The following is a 25,090-nucleotide window of genomic DNA, read 5'->3' as shown; positions in this document are numbered from 1 at the left end:
TCACAGCCAGGTCACTAGCTCACTTTTTTCTAGATTTATTCTGGCCTTTAAAAAATTTATTTTTTAAAAAACAAAAAGTTTATTCAGTTCATTCCAAAAACATCGACAAAATAAATTTCAGTTGCAATTTCATGTGTACCAAAAATGAAAGGGATGGCTTACAAGTTAATGAAAATCTATAATTTTGTAAAAGATTGTAAACATTTTGCACACTAGTCAGACTTTTATTTTAGGCAAAGTGCTCTTTTGATGACAGATAAGTGAACAAATGCACACTATTCTGAACTATTTCAGACAATACAAGAAGTTTTTTTTTCCTTGTAAACAAGTTTATCATTTAGGATCTCTTTTTTTGTCTCACACCCACCGCTTCCTACCAACTACTTTCCCCCCTTACTGTCAATAGCATCCACCTCCATCCTTTCACCACCACATCTTCAGATCTTTCTACCTCTGCCATAAAGTGCAGATGATTGGTGCAAACTGAGTGGGGATATACAGCGTGTATCTTTTAAAGTATAGCTCACTTCGCTCAACATGAAATCTTCTATATCCATACATTTTGAGATGAATAATAGGATCTCATTCTTTCTTTTCTTTTTTTAAAGATTATTTAACTTTCTTTCTTTCTTTCTTTCTTTCTTTCTTTCTTTCTTTCTTTCTCTCTCTCTCTCTCTCTCTCTCTCTCTTTCTTTCTTTCTTCCTTCCTTCCTTCCTTCCTTCCTTCCTTCCTTCCTTCCTTCCTTTACTCCTTCTTTCCTTCCTTCCTCTCTTCCTTCCTTCCCACCTTGCTTTTTTCCTTTCTCTTTTTCTTCCTTCCTTCCCTCCTCCCTTCCTTCTTTCCTTTTTTTCTTTCTTTCTTTTTCTTTCTTATCAGAGAGGGACAGAGAGAGAAAGAGAAAGTGAGAAAGCAAGCCACCAGGTCCGGGACTTGAACTCCAGTCGGCCATGGGGGAGTTCAGCGCCCTTAATCACCATGCCACTGGCTGTCCCCAGATCCCATTTTTTCTTATAGCTGTGTAATATTTCGTAGTATATATATGCTTTTATATATACTAGTATATATATGTTTTTCAACCCAATCATCAGTTTTTGGACACTTAGTTTGGTTTCATGATTTGGCAATTATAAATAATGCTGCGATACACGTGTCTGTGCAGATGTTTTTCCAACTGAGAGTTTTCTTATCTTTTAGATACTAAGAAGTGGGATTGCTGGATCATATGCAAGTCTATTTGTAGGTTTTTGAGAAATCTCCATGTGCTTTACAAATAGTGACATACAACCTCTCATTGCCAACTTGACACATTCCATTTTTGTCCATATTTAACAACCTTGGCTGGTACTTTCAGAGCAAAGTTTAACGATACACATGTTGGTAGGCATGTTCCTCTCGAGATCCTTCTGTGTAACTCTGTTAAACTTGATCTGCATTTGAACAGATAGGATTTACTATGTGTGGGAAATGTTCATTTTGTCCTCCTTTTTAAAAATGTTTTTAAAATTTGCCAGAGGTGCATGTGTTTGCAGGGGGAAGAAGGAGAAGTGGGACAGGGAGGAAGAAAGAGAGAAAGAGACAACCCCCACAGGAAATGGTCATGCTACAATCACTTCTCCTTTCAAGATTTTGGGCACATACATGCACGCAGCATGCTTCTCAAGCTACTGGGTCTAGGATTCAAACTGTGCAAATGGCCATGTGGGAGCCAGCCACTTTAACTACCAGGCCACAGGCTGGTCCCATCTTTTTTAATATTTCATTGAGTAATTTTTTGTAAATCAAATATTGAATTTGTTGAATCCTTTCAGGATCTGTGGAAATGACTATACAATTCTTTTTGTTCCTAACTTTTTTAGAACTACAAGTTTCATTAATTATATTCATAGACATCTTAATATCTAATCTTTCTTGAATTTTTAGAGGGGAGAACATTTGATGCATGTGTATTTATTGAATATGCTGCTGGATTCCGTTTTCTAACATTTTACTCATGATTGGGACTGGTACTCATAAATGGGAATGGTCTGTGGGTGCCGAGTTTTGTACAGTAGCTTTGCATTTGAGGTATCAATGTTATGTAGAAGTTTTCTTTATTTTTTATTTGCCCTGGGACAGCTTAAATGGCATTGGAAATGGTCGTTCTATTTTGGAGAAATGTCTTACTAACCCAACGGACTGGACTTTTTCCTTGCTGTCTTGGGATGGCTCACTGACACCATACTCTACGTTTTTGAAAAGTCACCGGTTCAGACTTTTCGTGTCCCCTATAGTTAGTTCTTTGAGTCATACTATCTTAGAAAATGGTCTATTTAATCCAGGCTTTCAAATTTATTTTCATAAACATAGACAGAGTAGGCCATTATAATTCTTTAACTTTCATTAATATCTGGTTATTTCCTTCTTTCATTTTTATTTGTGTTTGATTCTTGATAAAGAAATCAAGGGTTGGGTAAATTTTTATTAGTTTATTTGAAGAAATAGCTTTTTAATTTTTTTAATTCCTAGAGGACACATGTGCTTGCCAGAGAGAGAGAGGCAGGGAGAAAGAGAGGGAGAAAGTACTACCAATCTCTTCTCCATTTCTCCATCTTGTTGGGATATTGGGCCTGCACGGACACTTGCCTGACGTGTTTTCAAAGCACCAAGACCAAGATTTGAACCACAATTGGCCATGTGGAATCTAGCTTCCTTACCATTAGGCTGCAAGGCTGGCCCATAGATTTTATCTTACATTTTTTCTCTAGCTAATAATTTCTGCTTTTATTTTTATTTCCTTCCCCCTGTTTGATAAGTGTTCTGTTCTTGTTTTCAATTTTGAGTTGGATGCTTAAATTATTTATTCTTTACATTTTTTAATTTCCATCTGTCATATGGCCTTTTTTGTTTTCTGATTTCATTGTTAATTTTTGGTCCCAATGCAGCATGATAAGCAAATATTTTTCACTACTATTTTGACTTTCTTTTTAAAGAAATTAAAGGTTGTTTTGTGTCTTACAATGTGGTCAACTCTGGCAGTGAAGGTCCATGGCTGCTGAGTAGGAGTGGGGAACAGAAGGAACCCCATGTCCCTCCTGTGCCTTTAGTGCATGCTGCCTACGGAAGCTTCCTGTGCTGAGCCCCCAGTCCACTCTCTTCTCTAATCTTCATGACCACCCCAACACCACAGTGGGAAAGACCAATGAGAGAGGAGGAGGAGGACTTAGTAGAAGACAGGGTTAGGATTCAGGGGGTGATCATCCTATGTGGCTGGCCCTCATCCTCAGCAAGATGCCCTAGCCCCTCTTCACCCTTCCTTTTTACTTTTTGTACTAATTTCTTTAGGAACCTAACCGGTCCAAGTCTGTATTTTGTGTCTATTCTGGCCTGCGGCTCCGGAGCCACTGAGGTAGGTTCCCTCATCACATGGTTTTGGATGTTCTTTTGGTTCTACCTTTTAGAATCACCGGCTTAGATGTTTCTCTTGTCTAGAATGGAGGTAGCTTTGCTGTGCGCCTCTTATTCTTCAGCAGAACAGGCCAGACTTCTTCTCATGGTATCAGTGACAGGGATCCCACAACAAGCAAGAGAGGCAGGCCCAAATGTGCAAGCACCCAGCAGGTCTCTAGCCACAAGACTAGCACTGATTTAAGGGATGAAGAAATAAGCTCCGTCACTCAATGAGAGGAACCATGAAATCATAATATAGTCATATTATCGACGAGAGCTTTGTCCTCGTGGACACTGTGGAATAAAGTATAAAGGCAGAGTAAGGAGCCAGGCAGTGGCACAGCAGTAACACAGCTGGATGTGCATGGGAAAGGTCCAGGGACCTTTCCATCTGGGACCTCTCTGGGCATGGAGGGCTTTCACATGTCTGGGCTCTGTCTCGGCTGAGGCAGGGTGGATTGCAGTATGATGGTCTCTTTCTGTGGGTTTCTCTCTCGTGGAAGAAATAAATGAATATACTTAAAAAAATACTTGGTAAAGATTTAAGGCCATTTTTGTAATCAGTCATAAAGTTCTTCCATATCTTCATTTGATTGTTTAAGGGCTTTTTAGTTTTTGTTTTGCCTAGCTGTGGGATACTCAATAGCTATTTTTATCCTTATGACTAGTTCCTACTGTGCATAACCTCAAAGCCTAGTGGGAAATTAAAACACAAGGTCCCTTGCTAAAAAAATTAAGAATTTCAAGACAGCAGAATATTAAACCTCAATGTGTGTGAGTCACATGCCTACTATGTGACCTAAAATGACCCTGCTATGATAAGAGCTAAGAGAATCTCCTTATTGACTCAGGTCTCAGGTTAGTCATCCCATCCTGACCTCACTACAACTGTTAGCTCTTACCTGCTTGTAAGAGTCCATCAAATGTCCGGCCAGCAGGTGGTGTGAAGGTTAAGGTGCTGGATGCCACATGCTAATTCTGTGGTTCAGGTCCCTACATGCGTGCCTGAATCCTGAGAGGAGAATGGAGGAGAAGCAATTGTGTCATGGCCGTCTCCCCAGGAGGGTGATTTCTCTCTCTCTCTCTCTCTCTCTCTCTCTCTCTCTCTCTGTGTGTGTGTGTGTGTGTGTGTGTGTGTGTGTGTATGTGTGTGTGTCTGGCAAGCACACTTGCACTATAGTAAACAAACAAAAAACAAACACACTGAGAAAACAAAAGTCCATCAGGTGTCCATTCTCTCTTCCTTTTCCAGAAGGAGTCTATATGCTCAAGGCTGTTATTTATAATGAGTTTCATGGAGCGGAAGTGGAGCTTGGGCCCTATTACATGGAAGTCAGCCAGGGGAATGTGTCTGTGTTCCTGAATTCCAGTAGTGTCCACAAGGATGAAGCTCTCATCTTCACTGGCTCCTCCGTGAATCCAGAAAGTAAGTCTGAGCAGCCAGGCTTCTGCTGTAAATGAAGCACAGCCTCTGTGCTTCATACCACTCACAGAACAGCAGTTCAGTACAATAGTCATCCTGTACCCTGTCCTCATTCAGAAAATGTTTATTGCAGAATACTGTGCTCTGGGGTGACCTGAGGTCTCAGTCTCAGGAATTTATAATTTAGTAAAAGTAGTAAGACGTACATATGACAAATAGGAGGTAGGACATACACCTGCCATCAGAAGGGCATGGCTAAGGGGCTCGGCGATCTCAGGATGTGGCAATCATGTGAGACTGTGGAGACAAGGGACGTCTGGGGTGGAGTTGGCATACTGATGGGGCTCGAGGCATGGGGTGGCTGTGAAGTGGTAGGTACAGGGGGCACAATTTGGGCACATAGTCTGGCCACAAGCCAAAGCACAGAGTTGAGGTCCAGGGGAGTGCTTGCGTGTGCCGGGTGCTCTGCTGCCTCATGCCTATCCCCTGTTCTCTACTTTGTCCTCACAGCCACCCAGTTCTGTAGAAGGAAAACCAAAGCTCAGAGGCCAGTGCGGTGGGAGTGGGGAACTCAGGCAGTTATTGTGAAGGGGAGTCACCCCGGACATTATAACAGAGTAAACAGGGAACCCACCAAGGATCCTCCTGGGGTGATCAGCATGAGTAGGTGGAATTAGTGAGGTTATACTGAACTCATTCACATAAGAAGGGTCTTCAATAACTCGTTCACATATTGACTGTACATTTTCCATATACTCAGCATGGTCTGGAATTTTCCATCCAAGAAATTTTGAAACACATGTGGAAGAGTGTTTCTACCCTAACTGTCCAGCTTGACTTGTCTTATGAGACTTACTGTCTTGTCTTATCTGAACTTGGAACGAATGAGCAGCATGTCTAACCAACATAAGAAAACAGTCCTTATAAATCCCTGCTGGTTCCCTGGCAGGATTTAGAATCAGAAGGTCTGGATTTTGTTTTGTTTTGTTTTGTTTTGTTTTGTTTTGTTTTGTTTTGTTTTGTTTGTTTTGTTTTGTTTTGTAATTGCTGCAGGACACATGCACTTTCCAGAAAAACAGAGCAAGACAAAGAAAAGCACGCCCAGCGGAGCATGGTTGAACTGTTATCCTCTCTTCTCCATCTCTCCATGCTGTTGGGATTTGGGTCATGCATAAATGTCCAGTGTTTTTTTCAAGCTGCGAGGGTCAGGATTTGAACCATAGTCGACCATGTGGAATCCAATTCCCTTAACCACAGGACTATTAGTTTGACCCAAAAGGACTGAGATTTAATCCAGTCCCATAGATTAGAAACTGGGTAACCTTTTGAAAATCTATAAACTATATTTTTCTCACACTTTTAACTATGAGCTTATGATCAGAATTGGTATATAGGCATTGTTAATGAGGCCATCTCACCCTTATTCAAGGATATTTGTTTTTAAGAAATTCTGATGCATCGACGATGTACAAAATGTTTGGTTCTACTTTTTTATGAATAAGCATTTCCTCTTTATTAAAAAAACTGCAGAAATATAGCAATAATAATAATAAAAATCTCATTTCTTAATATCCCTTTATGATAAATGATTATTCTAAATCCTCTTAAACATTACAGTCCCCTTCTAGAGTCTGATAAAGTGTTTGGTATCTGCCTCCTAATACATACAAAAATACATGCATATGCTATACATATATACATGCATATGTGTGTGGTGTGTGTGGCTTGTGTGCTCCATGTATGCTCTGTGTGCATATGGTGTGTAGAGAAATGTATAGTTGTATTGTATATGTGTGTGTATGTATATATTATATGCACATGTGTGTGGTGTATGTATATATTCTACCTGTGTGTGCGGTGTATGCGTATATTATATATGTATGTATATGCATGTTGTATGTGTATATTTTATATATGTTTGTGGCATTTGTGTATATTATATGTGTGTGTGGAGTATGTGTATGTTTTATTTGTATGTGTGTGATGTATGTGTATTGTCTACATGTGTGTGCATTTGTGCTGTGTGTGTATATTCTAGATATATGTGCATTGGTATGTATGTTTATTATATGTTTGTGTCTAGTGTATGTGTATGTTAGATATGTGTCTATGTGTATATTTTATGTGTGTGGGTATGTGTGTTGTGTATGTATATTCTCTATATATGCATGTGGTATATGTGTATATAATATATGTATGTGTGTGACATATTTTATATATGTGTGTTCATGTGTGGTGTATGTGTATATTTGTGTGTGTGTGTGTGGTGTTTATGTAAATTATGTGTCCGTGTGTAGTGTATGTATGTGTGTGTGTGCATATGGAGAGAAAAAGCTTGTGTTACACTTAGAGGACTTAAACGCACGAGCCTTACCTTGGATCCCCATTTAAGACCCTCTGGACGTACAGCCTACTTATGGTATGGATTGGAGACATACTTAATAACAAAGCCATCTAGCAAAGGAATTCACCTATTTCAGAGGAACTAGCATATTTACTGCTAGCTAGGGAGTTCTTGGGAGAGACAGAAAGCCTTGACTTGGAATCTTAGTGAGAAAAATTCTGTGACCAAGTTCCTGTTTCCCAGGTCTGTCTGATTTCAGAGCACGTGCTTAATTTTGAAATTCATAGAGGGAAACGTTGACCACGCATTGCAGTTCATATACGTTTTCCAATTGTTCTTTCTCTCACTCAGGCACTGTCGTTGTGCACCGTTTCTCACCCAGTTCTTCATATAATGTGTCCTTCATCTCACAGACCCAAGTGGGTGACAGCCAGGCTTGGCTCGGTGTGACCATTCGGTACAAGATGCAACGTACGTTGTCCTTCTCATCCCAGATGCCAGGAACTTCCCCACCTGGCCCGTGGAGGTTTCGAAGCCACACACAACACTAGGCTCTGTTCCCGGCTCTGCCTTGGGTCCCGCTGTTTGCCCTTGAACAGGCTCTATTCGTTGCAGCTCATTCTAGGACTTCTCTAGAAAACAAAAGCAGTCAGACACTCACTGCAGGGAGAGAAGGAGGGTTGGTGCCCTGGCATCCACCAGCTCCACAGACTGTAGCCTTGAGCTGAACTCCAAAAGCTGCAGTCACCCTTGAACTATGACAATGGGCAAGCGCTGCCTGCTGGGTCCTCACAGCTGCTCCTTGGCAAGGCCTGCACTCCCAAGTCAAGGCCTGTTGAGCATCACTCTAGGGCAACTGTCCTCAACCTTTTTGGCGGCAGAGTCCAGTTTCGTAGAAGACAATTTTTCCATGGAATGAGATGTCAGGGTATTATTTCAAGATCACACAAACACATTACGTTTGTTGTTCACTTTATTTCTGTTATTACTTTATACATAACAATATATAATGAAATAAACAATTCACTATAATGCAGAATCAGTGAGTACCCTGAGCTTGTTTTCCTGCAACTAGACAGTCCCATCTGGGGGCTCCTATGAGATTCTAGTACTGCCACTGACCTGACGGGAGGTGGAGCTCAGGAGGTAATGTGAGTGATGGGGAGCAGCTGTAAATTCAGATGAAGCTTCTCTCGCTGGCCCGCCACTCCCTCCTACCATGCCACCTGGTTTCTAAGGGGCTTTGGTTTGGACCAGTACTGGTCCCTGGACCACAGGTTGGGAACCCCTGCTCTAGGGCGCAACTGTAGGGGAATGTGGAGACAGCCTTTTCTCTAGATGGATTCCAACCCTTCCGTGCTGAAGTGCCCATGCCTCCCTATCTTTCACCACAGCTGTCTCTGTCTACACCAATGGAACTGTGTTTGCTGCAGACACGGACATCATGTTTACAGCTGTTACCAAGGAAACAACACCCTTGGAGTTTGCATGGTATTTTGGAGATGGACCACCAGTGAGAACAACTTTAAGAATCATTAAAAAGAGACTCAGCATCCCCCAAAGGTTCGTCAACAATGGTTGTCACGATGGGGGCTGTTTGTCACGCCACCTGCCCTCCGCCGGGAGGTTACCGAGATCACTCTCAGGGTGCTACGTTGGTATTATAATGAGTATAAGTGCTTCTGTGGCTCCAACTCAAACTCAAGGCTTGAAGGAGGAGGGACACACTGCCTTGAAGTAGTGAGAGCCTTTGAAATATGACGGTCCGTCTGTCACCAACGTGGCCTACGGCCTTCCTCATCTAAAGATGTGCAATCATCCTTGACAGGTCTCTTTAAGAAGAATTAATGATGAGTGGTTGGTTGAAAGTGTACTCTTTTCTCCCTAGTAACATGAAAATCACTGAATAATTCTTACAAATGAAATGCACACCCGTACTCCAGCCTTCTCTCAAGGTCACGTGGAGACTGTCCAGCTGTGACCAGGTCCTTACCTCTCTGTCTGCCTTTCTTGCCCTCCTGGCTCCCTCCTGCAGGTATCATGTGACAGTCAGGGCTGCCAGCAGACTCAGCAGTGTGGTCTCCGAGCCCCACCTCATCACGGTCCAGAAGAAAATCATAGCCAATAGGCTAATGTCTGCCCCATCAGCTCTGGTGAACACCAGTGTGACCTTCGAGTGCAGAATCAACTTTGGCACGGATGTTGCTTACTTGTGGGACTTTGGAGATGGCACCGTCAGCCCAGGCCACAGCTCCAGCAGCCACATGTACAGCAGGTAAGTGCTGTATCCCGAGAGCACTCTGCAGCGCTGGGCTTCCCCACAGCCAAGCACACTGCCTTTCTGCTTGCGTAGGTAACAGGTAACTAACCCATGACAAGACCCACTGCAGCTCTCAAGGAGCTTTGGTGCAGGGGAAAGTCAAAGAGAAAGAGAGGCTTTCAGGACAGGGCTGCCATGAAGGAGGGATGGAGTGTGAGGAGACAGCCCATTCATTGGAACCCAGAGACCCTGCTCCCAGAGGCATTTGCATAGGAGCAGAAATGAGATCTTGGATAGGCCTTTGCCATAGGGAAGAGTCGGGATAAAGTTCCGAACAGAGACAGCAACTGATGGAGAGCAGGAGTGATAGGCTGGGTGGATGAAGAGAGGGGCCAGATTGGGAAGGGCCTTGGAATCCAGCTGAAGAACGTGAGCGCCATCCTTTCACAGCATTTCTGAGTTCCTCTATTTGCCTGGAGCAAAGCATTTCAGACATGAAAAAGTGGCATGGCTGCCTGTGTCCAAAATGCACGTAGTATTTCCTGGGGGTGGAGGGCAGGTAGTGGGAGTGGGCCCCTGGGGAGCGCAGTGTATACCACAGGATGCTGCTTCCAGGTTAGGTGTGTAATGGAGTGCAGACCAGAGGGGCCCTCTGGACAAAGAGAGCTTGACCCCAGGGGATTGTGTCCTCCAGGCTGGGCCTCCAGCCAGCAGAGGCCTTTGTGCTGGTGTCAGGAAATACTAGTGTACAGAAACATCTAGAAAGTTTGGTCAGCAGAGCCAAAGAGAGATGGCAGGCCTGCTGATGTGGAGCTTTCACAAGAACTCTCCCACAGACTCTCCACGTGTTGATGGGGACTGTGTGTAGTCCCCTCCCTAGCAAAGACTTGGGGTTTCCCCCGGACGTGGGTTTTCAGGTGAGGAAGGAAGTGAGAAGCTGTGTCTGGTAGATCAGATACCCAGCTGCCAGGGACTAGCTGGGCTGTACCCTGTGGTCCAAAGTCCCAGGGCCCCACACTGCCCTGGAAATGATGCCTGCCTGGCACATTCACTGACTGGCATTTCCCCCTGGGACCTCGAACACCCAGAGGCCCTCTGGTCTCTGCAGAAGGACCTGCTTAGTTACAGGAGCCCACAATGGAAAGTGCCTTTCTGGTCCTTACAAACTAGAATTGGTGGTCTTCGGATGTGGCAATTCTGTTTCAATTCAAATTGTTAAGTGATTATCTGTTTTCATCATCTGCAAACCAATCTGTATGTCCTTAGTGAAGCACGACCTGCTAGCTTGTGAGTCCCTGGCCTGCAGACCCTCCACAGCTGAGACTCTCTGCCCTCCCCCCTGGGTGGGACTCGGGTCCAGGCTGTGGATTTATCCTGTCTCTTGAGTTTGTAGAACCCTAAGAAATTGATCAACAAAACCAATCTATGGAGCAGGGACTAGAACAAGAAGTCCTTGAAATGCCCAGAAATGCCCACTCTAGATCAGGGTGTCACATCCTACACTGGGAAAACTCATGAACTGGCCTGGAGTCAATGGGGACAGGCTGTGGCTACAGGGAGGGCAGCCCAAAGGAGGAAGAATGAGCTCTCACGTGAATGTGTTTCTTCTGTGTGCGCGTGAGGCCAGCCTGGGGTTTGGTACCTCCCTGATTCACTCTGGGTAGGCAGCCACCCTGTCAGCTGGAGGAGGAATGGCCTCTCTGGAAATCAGCCTTGTGGCCCTGCCCCCTTGTCCTTGCTTGGTGACTGACCTGCCATCCAGTAGTGTCGTTACACAGAGGGGGCTGGCCATAAGGGGATAAGAGCCTGATCCACGACTTCACCCTGCGTTTCTGTGCTTCCTGCCCACCCAGGGAAGGAGAGTTCACAGTGGAGGTCCTCGCCTTCAATAACGTCAGCACTGCCATCCTGAAAAAGCACCTTTTCATCACGCGTGAGCCCTGCCTGCCGCCGCTGGTGAAGAACATGGGTTCTGGGAAGGTCCAGGTAGGGCCAGACCTGACTCTCACTTTCCAGAGTCTTCCCCTCGGACTCCTACAGGGGCAGAGCTTGAGCGGCCAAGCCAGGCCTTGTGGAGTTCCTCCTGCTGCATTTTGCACAGGGAGCTCCTAGAGGTCCTCTAGCGGGAAACTGTGGGTAGGGACTGGGGGGTGGGGAGCTACCCAGCTGAGGAGGGGAGGACCCATAACTGGCCTGTGAGCAAGTCCCATGATGCCTGTGTTACTCGGGCATTCAACTGGGCTCACTCTGAGGACGCCACCCCTTTTTCTGATTGTACAGAGAACTGTAGTTTAGAGTTTTTCAAAGAAAGGAAAATTTTAATATAGGGACACCAAAATGAAGAAAATGATGGCTTATTTGTTGAGCACCTGTTACAGGTTAGGAAAAACAGGATTGCTTTTGCTTTCATTCCTCTGAATTCTTCGATTTAAAGTGAATTTTCCTTTCTAGGAGAAAGTTATCCAAATGACACACAGAAATGAAAATCCCTGCCTGAACTGCATTTGCCAAGATGTTTTTGGTGATATCTGAACCCCGGGAAGTCAGGCGGTTGGCCCCGTTGACCTCAGATCCCAGCAACCCCAGAATGTGAGGGTGCAGGTTAATGAGCATGGGCAGCTCAGCGCCCAGGGCATTCCCCTCACCCCAGGCAAGACCCCTGCAGGCATTGGCTGGGCAGTGTGCCCTAGGGAGCCTGCACTCTGGGTAGCACATGAGCCAAGGCCAAGGCCACAGCTGGAAGGAGTTCAGACCCCAGGGAGGGCTCCTGCCTTGTCCTGACTCTATTGTCAGGTCATATCAAGGGACACAGTTATTTTTTTAGTTTTTTTTTATGTGTAAAATATGTTCATTTTTTAGTTTTCTTTCTTTCTTTCTTTCTTTTTTTTTTTTGGAGAGGTTTTTGCTATGGGGCGCGTGCGCTCAGCAGAAAGACAGACAGAGACAGAGAGACAGAAAGCGAGAAATCACCCCCAAGGGGGGATGGCCACACCACAATCTCTTCTCCTCCATTCTCCTCTTGGGATCTTGGGCACACACGCACACGTGCCCAGTGTGAGTTTAAGCAACCAGGTCTGGGACTCCAACCGCGGTCGACTACATGGGAGTCCAGTGACATAGTCATTATGCCTATTGCTGGTCCCTGAGTTTTCTTATCTGTAAAACAAAATTCCTTCTCTTCTATTCTCCTCTTGGGATTTTGGGCACACATGCACATGCTTTACACATTTGCTTTATGTTTTCTTTACACGTTTGTTTTATACTTTTTTTTTCTTTTTAATTTTTGCTATAGTTATATGCACTTGAGGAAGGAGAGAGACAAAGACAGAGAAAGAGGGGGACAGTAAGAAATCCCCCCCCCCCCAGAAGCATGACCATGCCACAATCCCTTCTTTTCCATTCTTCTCTCAGGATTTTGGTCATGCAAGCACACATGCCCTGTGTGATTTTCAAGCTGCTGGGTCTGGGACTCAAGCCATTTGAGTCAGCTATGTGGGATCCAGCTACCTTAACCTCCATGCCACTGGCTGACCCTATTTTGTACCTTTTTTTGTAAGTATAAAGAATAGAATGAGTCATCTGTAATCCAACCACCAGGAAATAGCACTGTTAATCATCTGTCTTCAATACTTTTCTTTTTTTTTTTTTTCCTTCTCTTTTGCTGTAGGGTATGCATACTCTCTGGAAAGACACAGAGAGACAGTGAAAAGAAAGTTGAGAAATCACTCCCTAGGTTGCCACACTGCAACCCCTTCTCTATTCTCCTCTCAGGATTTTGGGCACACATGCACATGTACCCAGTATGCTTTTCAAGATGGAGGTCTGGGACTCAAACTGCAGTTGGTCATGTGGGAATCCAATGCCTTAACCATTACACCACCTGCTGGTCTCTTCAGTACTTTCCTTTTTTTCTTTTTCTTTCTTTCTCTTTCTTTCTTTCTTTCTTTCTTTCTTTCTTTCTTTCTTTCTTTCTTTCTCTTTCTTCTTTCTTTTTTTAAGAGAAATTTTTGCTATAGGGCACCTGCTATAGGGCATCAGAAAGACAGAGAGACAGAATGCAAGAAATCAGTCCCTTAGGGGGCTGACCATGCCATAATCTCATCTCCTCCATTCTCTTCTTGGGATTTTAGACACACGCACACATGCGTCCAATGTGAGTTTTAAGCCACTGGGTCTAGCAGCTGACTATGTGGGAATCCAGTGAAGGAAATATTACGCCATCTACTGGTCCCCCCTTCAGTACTTTCCTAAGTCTTTTATATGTGGAGTGTGTATGTATATGTATGTTAAAGACAAAATGTGAGTGTGAGTGTGTTAATGACGACACTGGGGTCACTGGGGTGTAGTGCAACTATTAGTCTTGTAATTCAGTAATCTTTTGACTCTACAGTTGTGATGGTGGCATAAGGGTGAAACGTGTATGAACTACACATCATCTAACAATGCTTCATTGTTGAGCATTTGTTGTTTCCCGTTTCTGGTACCACCAATGACTGGAGGTGACATCTTGCGTGCACATGGAGTGATACATCCGTGACCTTTCTGGGATAATAATCCCTTCGAGTTACAGAGCCGGAGGGTGTCCCCTCTCCCGGACCTTGCCCAACCTCACCAGCACTCTGCAGTGTGGCGTACACCCTCACCCCCACTGGGCTGTTTGTATTTTTTAGTGTTTGTTGTTAATTAATGGGCTAAAAATTGACATGTCAGTATTAAAATTTGTTGTAATTCATATAAGTCTGGGAAATTTCGGGAAATTTCGTAGAATGGTATCATATTTATAGTAGGAACAATAAAAATATGAGAAATCATTTAAATGATGATTGAAGTCACTTAAAGAATGCTTACGATAAAATTCCATTTATAATAAGCACCAATATTCCTTAAAATACCACTTCTCAACTTCCTCTAGAAGTTTTTCCCTTTCCCTTTTTTTTTTTTTTTTTGGAGAGGTTTTCGCTATAGGGCACGTGCACTCGCCAGACAGACAGAGACATAGAGACAGAAAGCGAGAAATCACCCCCCAGGGGGGATGGTCACGCCGCAATCCCTTCTCCTCCATTCTCCTCTCGGGATCTTGGGCACGCACGCACACGCGCCCGGCGTGAGATTTAAGCCACCGGGTCCGAGACGCGAACCGCGGTCGACTATGTGGGAGTCCAGCAACATAGCCATTACGCTAACTGCTGGTTCCCTCCCTTTCCTATTTTTATGGAATCTTCAAGAAAAAGGTGCCCCATGGAGAGCACTTGTACCCACTGTGGGCCACAGGATTGGAGGTGTCCTGGCTGGGCAGAATCTCTTTCCTTACATCCCCTCGCCTCACTTGCTCAGGGACTAATCTAACTTGAATAGAAAATAGGGGCCAAAGGTGACATGGTGGTTAAGGTGCTGGACTCCCACATGGCCAACTACAGTTCAAGTCCTGGACCTGGTGGCTTGAAAATCATGCTGGGTATGTGTGCATGTGTGTCCAAAATCCCAAGAAGAGATTAGATAAGGGATTGCTGCGTGGCCACCCTCCTGGGGGAAATCATTTCTTGCTTTCCCTCTCTCTGTCTCTCTCTGGGACATACATGTACTCTATGGCAAAATCCTTAAAAAATAAAAAATAATTTAAAAATAGAGAAAGCAGGACCAGCTGGTGACATAGTGGTTAGAACAGCCCAATCTCACATGGCTGACTGTAGTTCAAGTCCTGGACCTGGCAGCCTGACACATGTGTGCGTGCATGCCCAAGATCCCAAGAGGAGAATGGAGTGGAAAAGATTGCAGCATGGCCTATCCCTCAGAGGGTGATTTCTCACTTTTCCTCTTTCTGTCTTTAGAGAGTGCTGTATAGCAAATTAAAAAAACAAAAATGGAGAAAGCAAATAATTTTATTTTTTATTCGGTGGATTGTTTTGTTGGCTTGTTTAATTGCCAGAAGGTGCATGCACTTGCCAGAGAGAGAGGGAGAGAGCGAGAGCATGGGCAAGCACTTCCCAGTGGGGCACAGCCACACCACAGTTCTTCTCTCTCCATTTCTCCATCCTATCAGGATTCGGGGGAAGCACGCACATGCTTCTGGCATGTTTTTCAAGGTGCTGGGACTGGGACTCGAACTGTGGTTGGTCACATGGAATCCGACTCCCGGTGCAGAGGGCTTAACCACTGCACTACAGGACTGACCCTCTATTGATTTTTTTAAATTAACTTTCGGGCATTTAGAAATTTAAAATTTTCATGTATTCAAATCTGTTAACTGCTAGGGTGCTCTTTGTCAGGGGCTATGAAAGGATCATGAACTCACAGAGAAAATGGATAGGAAAGGTTTATTCACTTTTCACAATTGGAAAGGAGCCAGATGCAGAGAGAGTTACATTGGCCTCAAAGGATGTCAACAAGGAGCTTTTATTGGGACTTACAGAAAGGAAGGGGATATGGTTGGATATGGCGATCCTGGGACAGGACATCTGTTGGTCCTTGAGATGTTTTCTCAGGATGTCATCTCTGGCTGCTGTGGTTTTGGTGCCCAGCTGTTGATGGGTGTTACAATCTTATGTCTGAAGGCACAATTGGATAAAGTCAGCCATCTGCCATGAAGACTAGGAAGGGTCAACTAACTTGGGAAGAAAAAGGGAGGAGCAGAAAGAATGTCTGAAGCATAGGGCTTTTAGTTAAAATACTGAGTCATCTGAAAAGTCATAATGTATTTTCCTGTGTTTTTCTATGCAAACATGTGTAATGACTTTTCCAATGACCCAGTAACTACAGTGTCAGTGAGACATTGAGTTAACTCTTTTCCATCCCTAAGGAGCTTGGGGAACATTTAACTCTTTTATTAACAATTTTCTTTCCTATTTTCTTATTAATTTTGTGCAAGCGTTTTCTCCATTATAAATATGTAACTATTGATATTTATTTATTCTTTCTTGTTGTTTTTTTTATTTTTACTTGTTCATTTTTGCCCATAAAACAGATGTAGTCTATATAGTATTATATAAACAAACATTTGGAAACGTACAATTTCTAATCATTTATCATTGCATTAGATATGGTGGACAGTTCACTGAGGTATTGTCTCTTTTCCGTACCTAGATCTGGAGGTCTCAGCCCATGAGATTAGGGGTGACGTTTGAAGCTGCCATTCTCTGTGATATTTCCCAAGGCCTTTCTTACACCTGGAGCTTTATGGACTCAGAAGGGTCTCCTGTGCCCCTCCCTGCTGCTGTCAATATTCACAGACAGACCATTGTCCTCCCAGGCTACCTGCTGGAGTACGGGAACTATACAGCCCTTGCCAAGGTGGGTTCACTGACAGTTCTCCTGGGGCCCAGAGGCGGTGCTGCCTCAGCCTCAGAACCAGAGCTCAGCATGTGTGACTCTCAACCCGTTTGTCCAAGAAAGGAATATATGTGGATAGGATTTTAAGAAAAATATTGAGTTCCCCCAAGAGAACAATTTATTTTCCAATTCATGTAGAAACCTTCTTGTGTACCTACTTTAAGTAGCCCTGTGTGAGTACGGGGATGTTGGAATACTTGACACTGCAACTGAGGAGCTTATCACCTGAAAGGAAGGGGATGCCAGTCAGAGTACAGGGCCATGCCAGAGGCATCCACGTGACCACCTGGCACTTGGGTCCTCAGCAGATACTCGGTGCATTTTAGCTGGAAAAATGGTGACAGTATGTGGGTCAGAAGAGGGAGAGGTAACTTCTATAAGAGTAGTCTTCTTGTCCTAGACAAGAGTCTGTTCCAGGCATAGAAAGTATGTTGGGGATGGTGCAGGGACAATAGCTTGGCAGAAGCTAGACAGACCAAGAATGTGAGCAGACTTTGGGGGCAGAGAGAGCTGGGAGCAGACTGCAGGATGGGGAAGGCCAAGCAGAGGAGAAGTGATTTGAAAATGGACTAAGGCTCCCCAAAATCCCTGCTGTGAAGGAGCTTTTCTGTTAATCTGTGAGCCTGGGCCCCTCCACAGGGGCCATCAGCACCAGAGTGGTGTCACCCTTGATTAAGAACAGTCCCACGGCACCCATGTGTGGATGTTGCAGTCTGGGCAGGCCCTGCAAAGCCTCCAAATCTTCCTCTCAATTTCCATGCTCACCTCACTGTGCTCAATGACTAGTGCTGAGTGACAGAGTCCTGCAGTCACACTTTCTTTCAGTAATTCTATTCTAGGTGCAGGTAATGGGAAAACTCAAGGTTTGCAAACAGGATGCATACTTCTTTTTGAAAATGTGAACTGGGAAAGATTTGGAAACAGATTGAAGGATGGGACATAGGCGAATATTCAATAGTGAGCTCAAGAAATTGCAGAGACTAGAATGGGCAGGGGGTGTGCTAAGTGACACCGGGTGGGTCAGGACAGATGTTGGGCTGTGGGAGCATGCACCCTGCTGGGGTGACTATTAAAACTCCAAGGGACAATGCAGTGCAGGGGAGGTGGGCTGCTCTTCACTTCCTGAGGAACACGAAGCGCCTCTACCACCATGTGCTGGGGAATGATGAGAGGATTAGTAAGGCGCTTGCATACGTGCTGCATTTGCTGAGGGTGAGGGTGCATGAGAGCCACAGCTATAAATGTCATTCACACCCAGACTGGCTGTGAGTCCCGAGCAGGGCTGTAATGAGGAGGGCATCCTTTGTTGAATATTTAATGGGGTTGGGAGCACGGTGGGCCATGGGGTCGGTCCTAGTGAAGCAGGTGGGCTGTGAGCTGAGTGGTGGGCAGTGAGGCTGGAAACAAGCATGGAGTCTTCCAAAGATGGTGGGAAGGTAGAAGTGATAAGAGAAGGCCGGGGCAAATGGCAGCTTCAGCACTTAGCAGCTGGAGTTGGTACTTGAGGGAGAGTGTCCTGGAGGGCAGGAGCTGGATCTGGGGGTATCTGAAAGCCGGTGCAGAGCCCAGTGCAGAGAGGCTGCCCAAGCCAGTGCCTGCTGGGAAGCCAGAGTCCTCGGAGAGCAGAGGAGGAACTGGGGCTTGCAAGAAGGTCAGAGTTTGGAATCTCTAGACAATTTGTTACGCATCAAGAGGATTCGTGTTACCTGTTTTGCTTAATTTTAATTCTAATAGTGAATGGAAATATTAGTGGAAATCTTTTATTACTTATATTCCTAAACAATCACCCTTCCTGATACAGTCTGCGTTTCTGCTTGGTTGGTCAGTTTTTATCTTCACTGTTCACTGCTACATGGGCAAGAGCACGTAGGTTTCAGTATCTACCACCAACTGTGGGGTCCCTCTGCCGCTGCATTTCCTGGAAGCAGATTCCTAAGGGGAGGTTCAGGCCAGACTGAAGTGGTCCACAGGCAGGACCCTGGGAGGTTGTTGTGGGAACCCTCTTCCATAGCTCCAGCTTCCAGGGACCCAGGTTGAGGCATGATTCTAGAGAGGTGCCCCCAGACGTGCTGTCTAGCCAGAGAGGCTTCTCACTGGTGACTGCATGGTCTGGTCCTCAGCTTTGAAGACCAGAAGTACGTGGTTACTGTAGGATGCAATTCCTCTTTAGGGCTGATTCATGCTGTGCATGGTCATAGTGAGTGTGAAATGGCAGTGTGGCCAAGGGGCTCCCTCTCCGTGTATCATGTGTGCATGGGCCTGCCGGAGGTGTGGCGAGGAGGTGGGGCGAGATCCTTGTAAGACTAGGCTCTGAGCCTGGCGGAGGGCTCACATGCGCCCTCTGCTGGCAGGGGTCAGCGATGGGCCTAAGCGTCTGTGCTCTGTGGCACCATTGGTTGGTTTGGCACATTTCCTCCTTAGAATGGGCCCCTGTTTGTCTTTCTCTAGGCCCTGGGCCTTCTGACAGACAGGTGCTTTTGCTGTTTCTGCTCTTACCATTGTCTGGTCCATGTAATAGCCGTGCCCTCTGGTTTCCAGAGCTCCTTGGCCCCACTGCAGCTCCCCACGTCAGGCTTGCTCTGTCCTTCATAGGCGTGAATGCTCCTGGGAGCTGGGGTGGCCAAGCAGGCAGAGGTGGAGGTGTTAGTTGGAGTTCCGATCATGCAGTCGCTTTGTTGTCTTTGGTCCCACTCCAGAAGCTGGCCAGGTGGAAGTGCATGTTTCCCTGTGAACAAAGTCCACAGTGACCACGGCTGAGCCCAGTGGGTGCAGCAGAAAATGTTGTAGTATGTTTATTGAAGGGACATCAGACCTCTCAAAGAACACTTTAAATGCCTCATATAAGAAATCTTTTACTACTCCCAATTTTAAAAGTGTGTCTTAAGTATCATTTACCTTTTTTTTCCATTTTGGCCAGGGGGTGCCTATACTTGCCAGAGGGAAAAACCACCCTGCCATCCTTTTCCCGCCATTTCTCCTTCCCTTTAGGATTTTGTCAGGCACGCACCAGTGTGGCCAAGGGGCTCCCTCTCCGTGTATCATGTGTGCATGGGCCTGCCGGAGGTGTGGCGAGGAGGTGGGGCGAGATCCTTGTAAGACTAGGCTCTGAGCCTGGCGGAGGGCTCACATGCGCCCTCTGCTGGCAGGGGTCAGCGATGGGCCTAAGCGTCTGTGCTCTGTGGCACCATTGGTTGGTTTGGCACATTTCCTCCTTAGAATGGGCCCCTGTTTGTCTTTCTCTAGGCCCTGGGCCTTCTGACAGACAGGTGCTTTTGCTGTTTCTGCTCTTACCATTGTCTGGTCCATGTAATAGCCGTGCCCTCTGGTTTCCAGAGCTCCTTGGCCCCACTGCAGCTCCCCACGTCAGGCTTGCTCTGTCCTTCATAGGCGTGAATGCTCCTGGGAGCTGGGGTGGCCAAGCAGGCAGAGGTGGAGGTGTTAGTTGGAGTTCCGATCATGCAGTCGCTTTGTTGTCTTTGGTCCCACTCCAGAAGCTGGCCAGGTGGAAGTGCATGTTTCCCTGTGAACAAAGTCCACAGTGACCACGGCTGAGCCCAGTGGGTGCAGCAGAAAATGTTGTAGTATGTTTATTGAAGGGACATCAGACCTCTCAAAGAACACTTTAAATGCCTCATATAAGAAATCTTTTACTACTCCCAATTTTAAAAGTGTGTCTTAAGTATCATTTACCTTTTTTTTCCATTTTGGCCAGGGGGTGCCTATACTTGCCAGAGGGAAAAACCACCCTGCCATCCTTTTCCTTTCCCGCCATCTTCCCTTTAGGATTTTGTCAGGCACGCACATGCACCTGGTATAGTTTTCAAGCCTCTGGGGCTGGAACTCGAACTAGTGTTGGCCATGTGGGATTCAGCTCTCAATTCAGTCCTTAACCACTGCACACAGGGCTGGCCCTCATTTCCATTTCTTGAAGTCTATGATGTATTTGGGGGTTAGAAGAAGTCAAAGCCATGGAAAAGTTCACAATGGACAGAAGCTAGTTGTTTATTTTGACAAATACTGTTTAGTTGGAGCCAAGAATGCAGATAGACTGTTTCCTTCCTGATTTTGAGAGGAGTGTGGAGCCCCTGGGAATGAACACCTGCGTGCTCCTGTGTGACAGCCCCTTGTCTCTGGCCATGCAGGTGCAGATCAAAGGTAGAGTGGTGTACAGCAACTTCTGTGTGGGCGTGGAGGTGTGGGCCAGGGCCCCGGTCAGCGTGATCTCAGAGGGCACACACCTGTTTGTCCCCAGGACTGCCGCCTCATCCATCATCCTCAGGGGGTCGCAGTCCTTTGACCCTGACCGTCCTGGGACCACTCTCAGGTAAGTACCACAACGGTGTGCTGCCTCTCAGATTCGCCTTCTCCAAACTCAGGCTCTGGAACACTGGGAGGGTTTGTTTTAGGATTCTGCCACAATCACTTAAAATTTTTCAAGTGCATAGGTTTCAGAAGTTGAACTGTTTGCAACATGAGGGAATGTCAGAAAGGGTAGATGTAAGATGTGAGTGGGTTTTTAAGGTGGTGTGTAAAGTATGATCTATTTTGAAATGTGATGTTGAAACATCATCTTATTTTTACAATTCTTTTACAATTCTTGGTTGGTAAAATGCATTTGGTGTGTGGGAGGCTTGATTTCTATGTGTCACACAACTTCCTGTAGAGGTGTGTCTTGCTATTGGGGACCCCAGCTGGATCTTGGTCCGCTTCTCTGTCCATACCCTTCCAGGTGGCCTCACCATGGTCCCGATGTGATCCACCTATGTGCAATAACTTCTGTTCGTGTCCCCTGCCCATACGCTCTTGGACCCCAGGCTGTTTGTCTCTGCCCCTTCAGCACCCTGTCTGGTGCCCAGAGACATTTCAGCCATAGAACTGCCCCCTCTGCTCAGTCTTCCTCACCTCCACCCATGGAAGGACCTCTGCTCAGGCTGCCATGTTGGTGGCATCTTCAGCTTCTCCCACACTTCACGGCCCATCCCTCAGGACGCCTCCTGGCCTTCTCTCCTACCCCAGCTGTGTACTCCTTCTGTGCTGGCTCTGCCTGAATGACCAGCTCCAGGTTCATCTCCACCACTGTCTCCTTGAGGTCTCCTGCACCTCCATTCCCTACTCCCTGTACCCCTTTTCCTGAGAAGGGGATGACAGAGTCTTCTAAAACAAGTTGGAAGAAACCAAGAGGGAGCTTCAAAAAGTTTGTGGGAAAATGGAATTAAAGTATGAGTTTATTTTGCTGCAAAAGAATTATGTAATACATGCATAGCTTTTTCATAATATGTATTTTCCATGAACTTTTTGAAGATCCCCTCATACGTTACCATGCCAGCCCTCCAGCACTGCTTTTTTTTTTTTTTGGAGAGGTTTTTGCTATAGGGCTCGTGCGCTCGCCAGACAGAGACGTAGAGACAGAAAGCGAGAAATCACCCCCCAGGGGGGATGGCCATACCGCAATCCCTTCCCCTCCATTCTCCTCTCGGGATCTTGGGCACGCACGCACACATGCCCGGTGTGAGTTTTAAGTCACCGGGTCCGGGACACGAACCGCGGTTGACTACATGGGAGTCCAGCGACATAGCCATTACGCTAACTGCTGGTTCCCGCTCCAGCACTACCTTTTATTCTGCATTAAGGTCAGTGTCCTCAGGCTGCTGTGAAGCCAGTGTGGCCTGTCCCCCCATCTCCCATCTAACTGTGGTGCCCAGACCTTTCTGCTACCCTCAACACACACTCTCCCTCAGCTCCTTGCAATGGGAATCTTTTCTGCAAACTTTTGTCACCACCCTCTTCCTTCAGTTGGAACTGAGACATCACCTCCTTAGAGAGGTGTGCCCAAAGACCCTCACTTAAAAGATCACAGTCCTGCCTCGATTTGATGGTCTTCCTCCATAGTAGTCTCCTCCCTGCCCTGTGACATCAATCACTTGGTCACGTATTACAGTCCCTGTCAACTGTACATCCCCCATTGAGCATCAGCTCCAGGAGGGCAGGGCTCTCATTTGGTATATCTCCTGCACTTGAAACATCTCACTGTTCAATGTACAGTGAAAAGTGTGCATTCTGAAAAACACAGTGGAGTCACTTTGTTTTTGTAAGCCCCATAGGATCACACGCCTGTTTTCTATATTCCAGTGAAGCCAGAGCTTCTCCCTGGGTCACCTCGTCTGTCTAGTTGGCTCTGGGCACAGCCCCAGCCAGCTACGTGCCTTCCTTTCCCTCAGACTCCCATTCAAGGATACCAGGGCTGCATCATGTTTGTCTTTGCACCATCATTCTGCCCCAGAATGGTGCCCTGACACAAGAGCTCAGTGTGTGATCACCAAAATGAGAAGCATTTGCTCCCTGGGACTGAGGACTATCCCAGCCAAGTCCTGCTGGCCGCTGTTCCACCGAACTTGTGAGCTGGACCTGCAGGGCTGCACTGGTCAGCGGGGAGGTTAATGGGCATTGAAGCACCACCCTGTACAGGCTTTGAAAACAGATCTAGAATGTGGTACCTGCAAGCTGGACAGGGCAGTGTACCTTTGAAGGTCAGTAGCAATTCAGACTTGGGTAGCACCTGCAGTAGGGACTCACAGTGCACCTGGCTCCCTGCTGCTGGCGTTTCCATAACAACATACCCTCTCTTGGGGGCTGCTTTCTTATGTATGTGTCTCCTGCTGGATCACAACCTGCACAAGGTGGGGGCTGGTGCTGGCTTCCCACCTGACCACCTGACCGGGAGGGAGCAGCCGTGGTCCTGCAGAACCTGGCCATTGTCATACTGCAGAAAGACTGTGAAATGGGAGCACACACATCAGAGCTGTCTCTGGGTTGGACAGTGCCTCCAGGCCACACCAACCTGACATTCTCGTTTGTCACATGGAGTTGTTGCAGGGATGACATGCAGTTTGCAAAGGGCTCGATGGGAGCATAGCTGTGTTACTCGGAAGGGTGGTGATGTGAGCAGAGGGGTGTCTATTCACCTGGAGCGGATGGAGCACTGTGTGGCTGGGACTCGTGGTTATGTATGGGGCCTGGGCCACAGGCTGGGGAGTCCAGGAGCCAACCCAAGTCCACTCTGTGTGGCTGGGACAGCTCCGTGTTGTGGCCTCCCACTTCACTGGAGAATAAAATAATAAAAGAGAATAAAAGAATAACCTTCTCTTCTCCCACGTGTCCTTCTGTACCCCACTCCCTGGAAAGCCCATGCGGTGACATAAAGTGGTCTCCTGACTGCCAAGGATCATGCTCAGTCCTTCCAACATCTTCTCCAACAGGTACTACTGGACGTGCATGGCCGCCAGCATGCCCGGGCAGCCCTGCTTCCATGACTCTGCCCAGTTCCTGGACAGTGGTGCTCCCACCATCTCCTTCCCAGTGAGCTGGCTCAGCCACAGCTATGACCAGTTCCTTGTAACATTGACAGTCTCCAGTGGTGACCGGAACTCTTCTGAGGCCCAGGTGTTCCTGTCTACCCGCCCTGAGCCGGCCTTCAGGTACCTGCCCTGCATTCTGCCTGCCTAGCCCTGCAGCCTGCCCTCCTGGCTGGCATTGACGGCTCAAGCTGAAGTCAGAAGGAGGCAGAGCTGGCTGAGTTCTCAGCCAGGCCTTTCCAGTGCCTCTTCCCGGACTTCCAGGACACCCCAGAGCTGAGGGTACACCAGTGTGGACCCAGTTGATATCTGAGACTGAGAGCAAAGGGCTGCCGTGACCGAATCCCAAAACCCCTGCAGCACCAAGGCCAAAATAGCACCTAAGGGCTCTGTACAACCCCAGATGACAAACACAGGGCACCCGGTGGCAGGATGCCTGGGCTCAGCTGTCCCCGACCTCCCCTCTAAGGCAGTTGGGTCATTAGTAAGTGAGCAGGGGGACAGTGCAGTTCCCAGGGCTCTCTTGCTTTGGCTCTTCCCCCCATGGGAGCTGGAAGCTGGCATCCACCCAGGGAGCAGTGCTGGGACCGACCCACTGTCCACATCCCTTGAATTGTGCTTGGAGATTCTGGGCAGGTAAGGCTACTTCCATAATAGACTCCAATCCAGTAACTGCCTGAATTGTGTGGCCATGAGTTATGGAAGGCTTTCTGGAGGGGGAGGCAACTCTGCTGTTCTTAGAGGCCAGAAGGACTGCTTTGGGGGAGACTTTCTGGAGTGGATCCAGGGCTTCAGGATTGAAGCAGTGAAAATAAGACTCAGTAGATAAGAATGGGTCCTACCAGGGTGGGTCTTATGATCATACAGAGCTAGCTACAGGGGTCCTGACCGATCCAGGCCAGTTCCATGCTACATCAGGCTCCAGATATATATTGAAAGTGAAGAGGGTTCAGGAGAT

At 46.6% G+C, this 25,090-nt stretch overlaps 1 protein-coding gene across 1 annotated transcript in view; it reads left to right on the top strand.

Moving 5' to 3' along the window:
• The window catches only part of LOC114004657 (polycystic kidney disease protein 1-like 1), a 44,017-nt gene extending 22,876 nt beyond the window's left edge, over positions 1–21,141 (top strand). The window contains exons 7-13 of the mRNA XM_027765711.1: positions 4,680–4,853; positions 7,546–7,665; positions 8,589–8,757; positions 9,230–9,469; positions 11,308–11,440; positions 16,535–16,741; positions 20,923–21,141. Coding sequence (XP_027621512.1) covers positions 4,680–4,853; positions 7,546–7,665; positions 8,589–8,757; positions 9,230–9,469; positions 11,308–11,440; positions 16,535–16,741; positions 20,923–21,108 — 1,229 coding nt within the window. The 3' untranslated portion in view covers positions 21,109–21,141. The remainder of the gene's footprint in view (positions 1–4,679; positions 4,854–7,545; positions 7,666–8,588; positions 8,758–9,229; positions 9,470–11,307; positions 11,441–16,534; positions 16,742–20,922) is intronic.
• The last annotated feature ends 3,949 nt before the right edge of the window (positions 21,142–25,090 follow it).

This window comes from Tupaia chinensis, unplaced genomic scaffold (genome assembly GCF_000334495.1).
Source record: "Tupaia chinensis unplaced genomic scaffold, TupChi_1.0 Scaffold139484_1, whole genome shotgun sequence".
NCBI classification, from domain to species: Eukaryota; Metazoa; Chordata; class Mammalia; order Scandentia; family Tupaiidae; genus Tupaia; species Tupaia belangeri.
The sequence above is the reverse complement of the archived record's forward strand: the minus strand, read 5'-3'. Positions and strand labels throughout refer to the sequence as shown.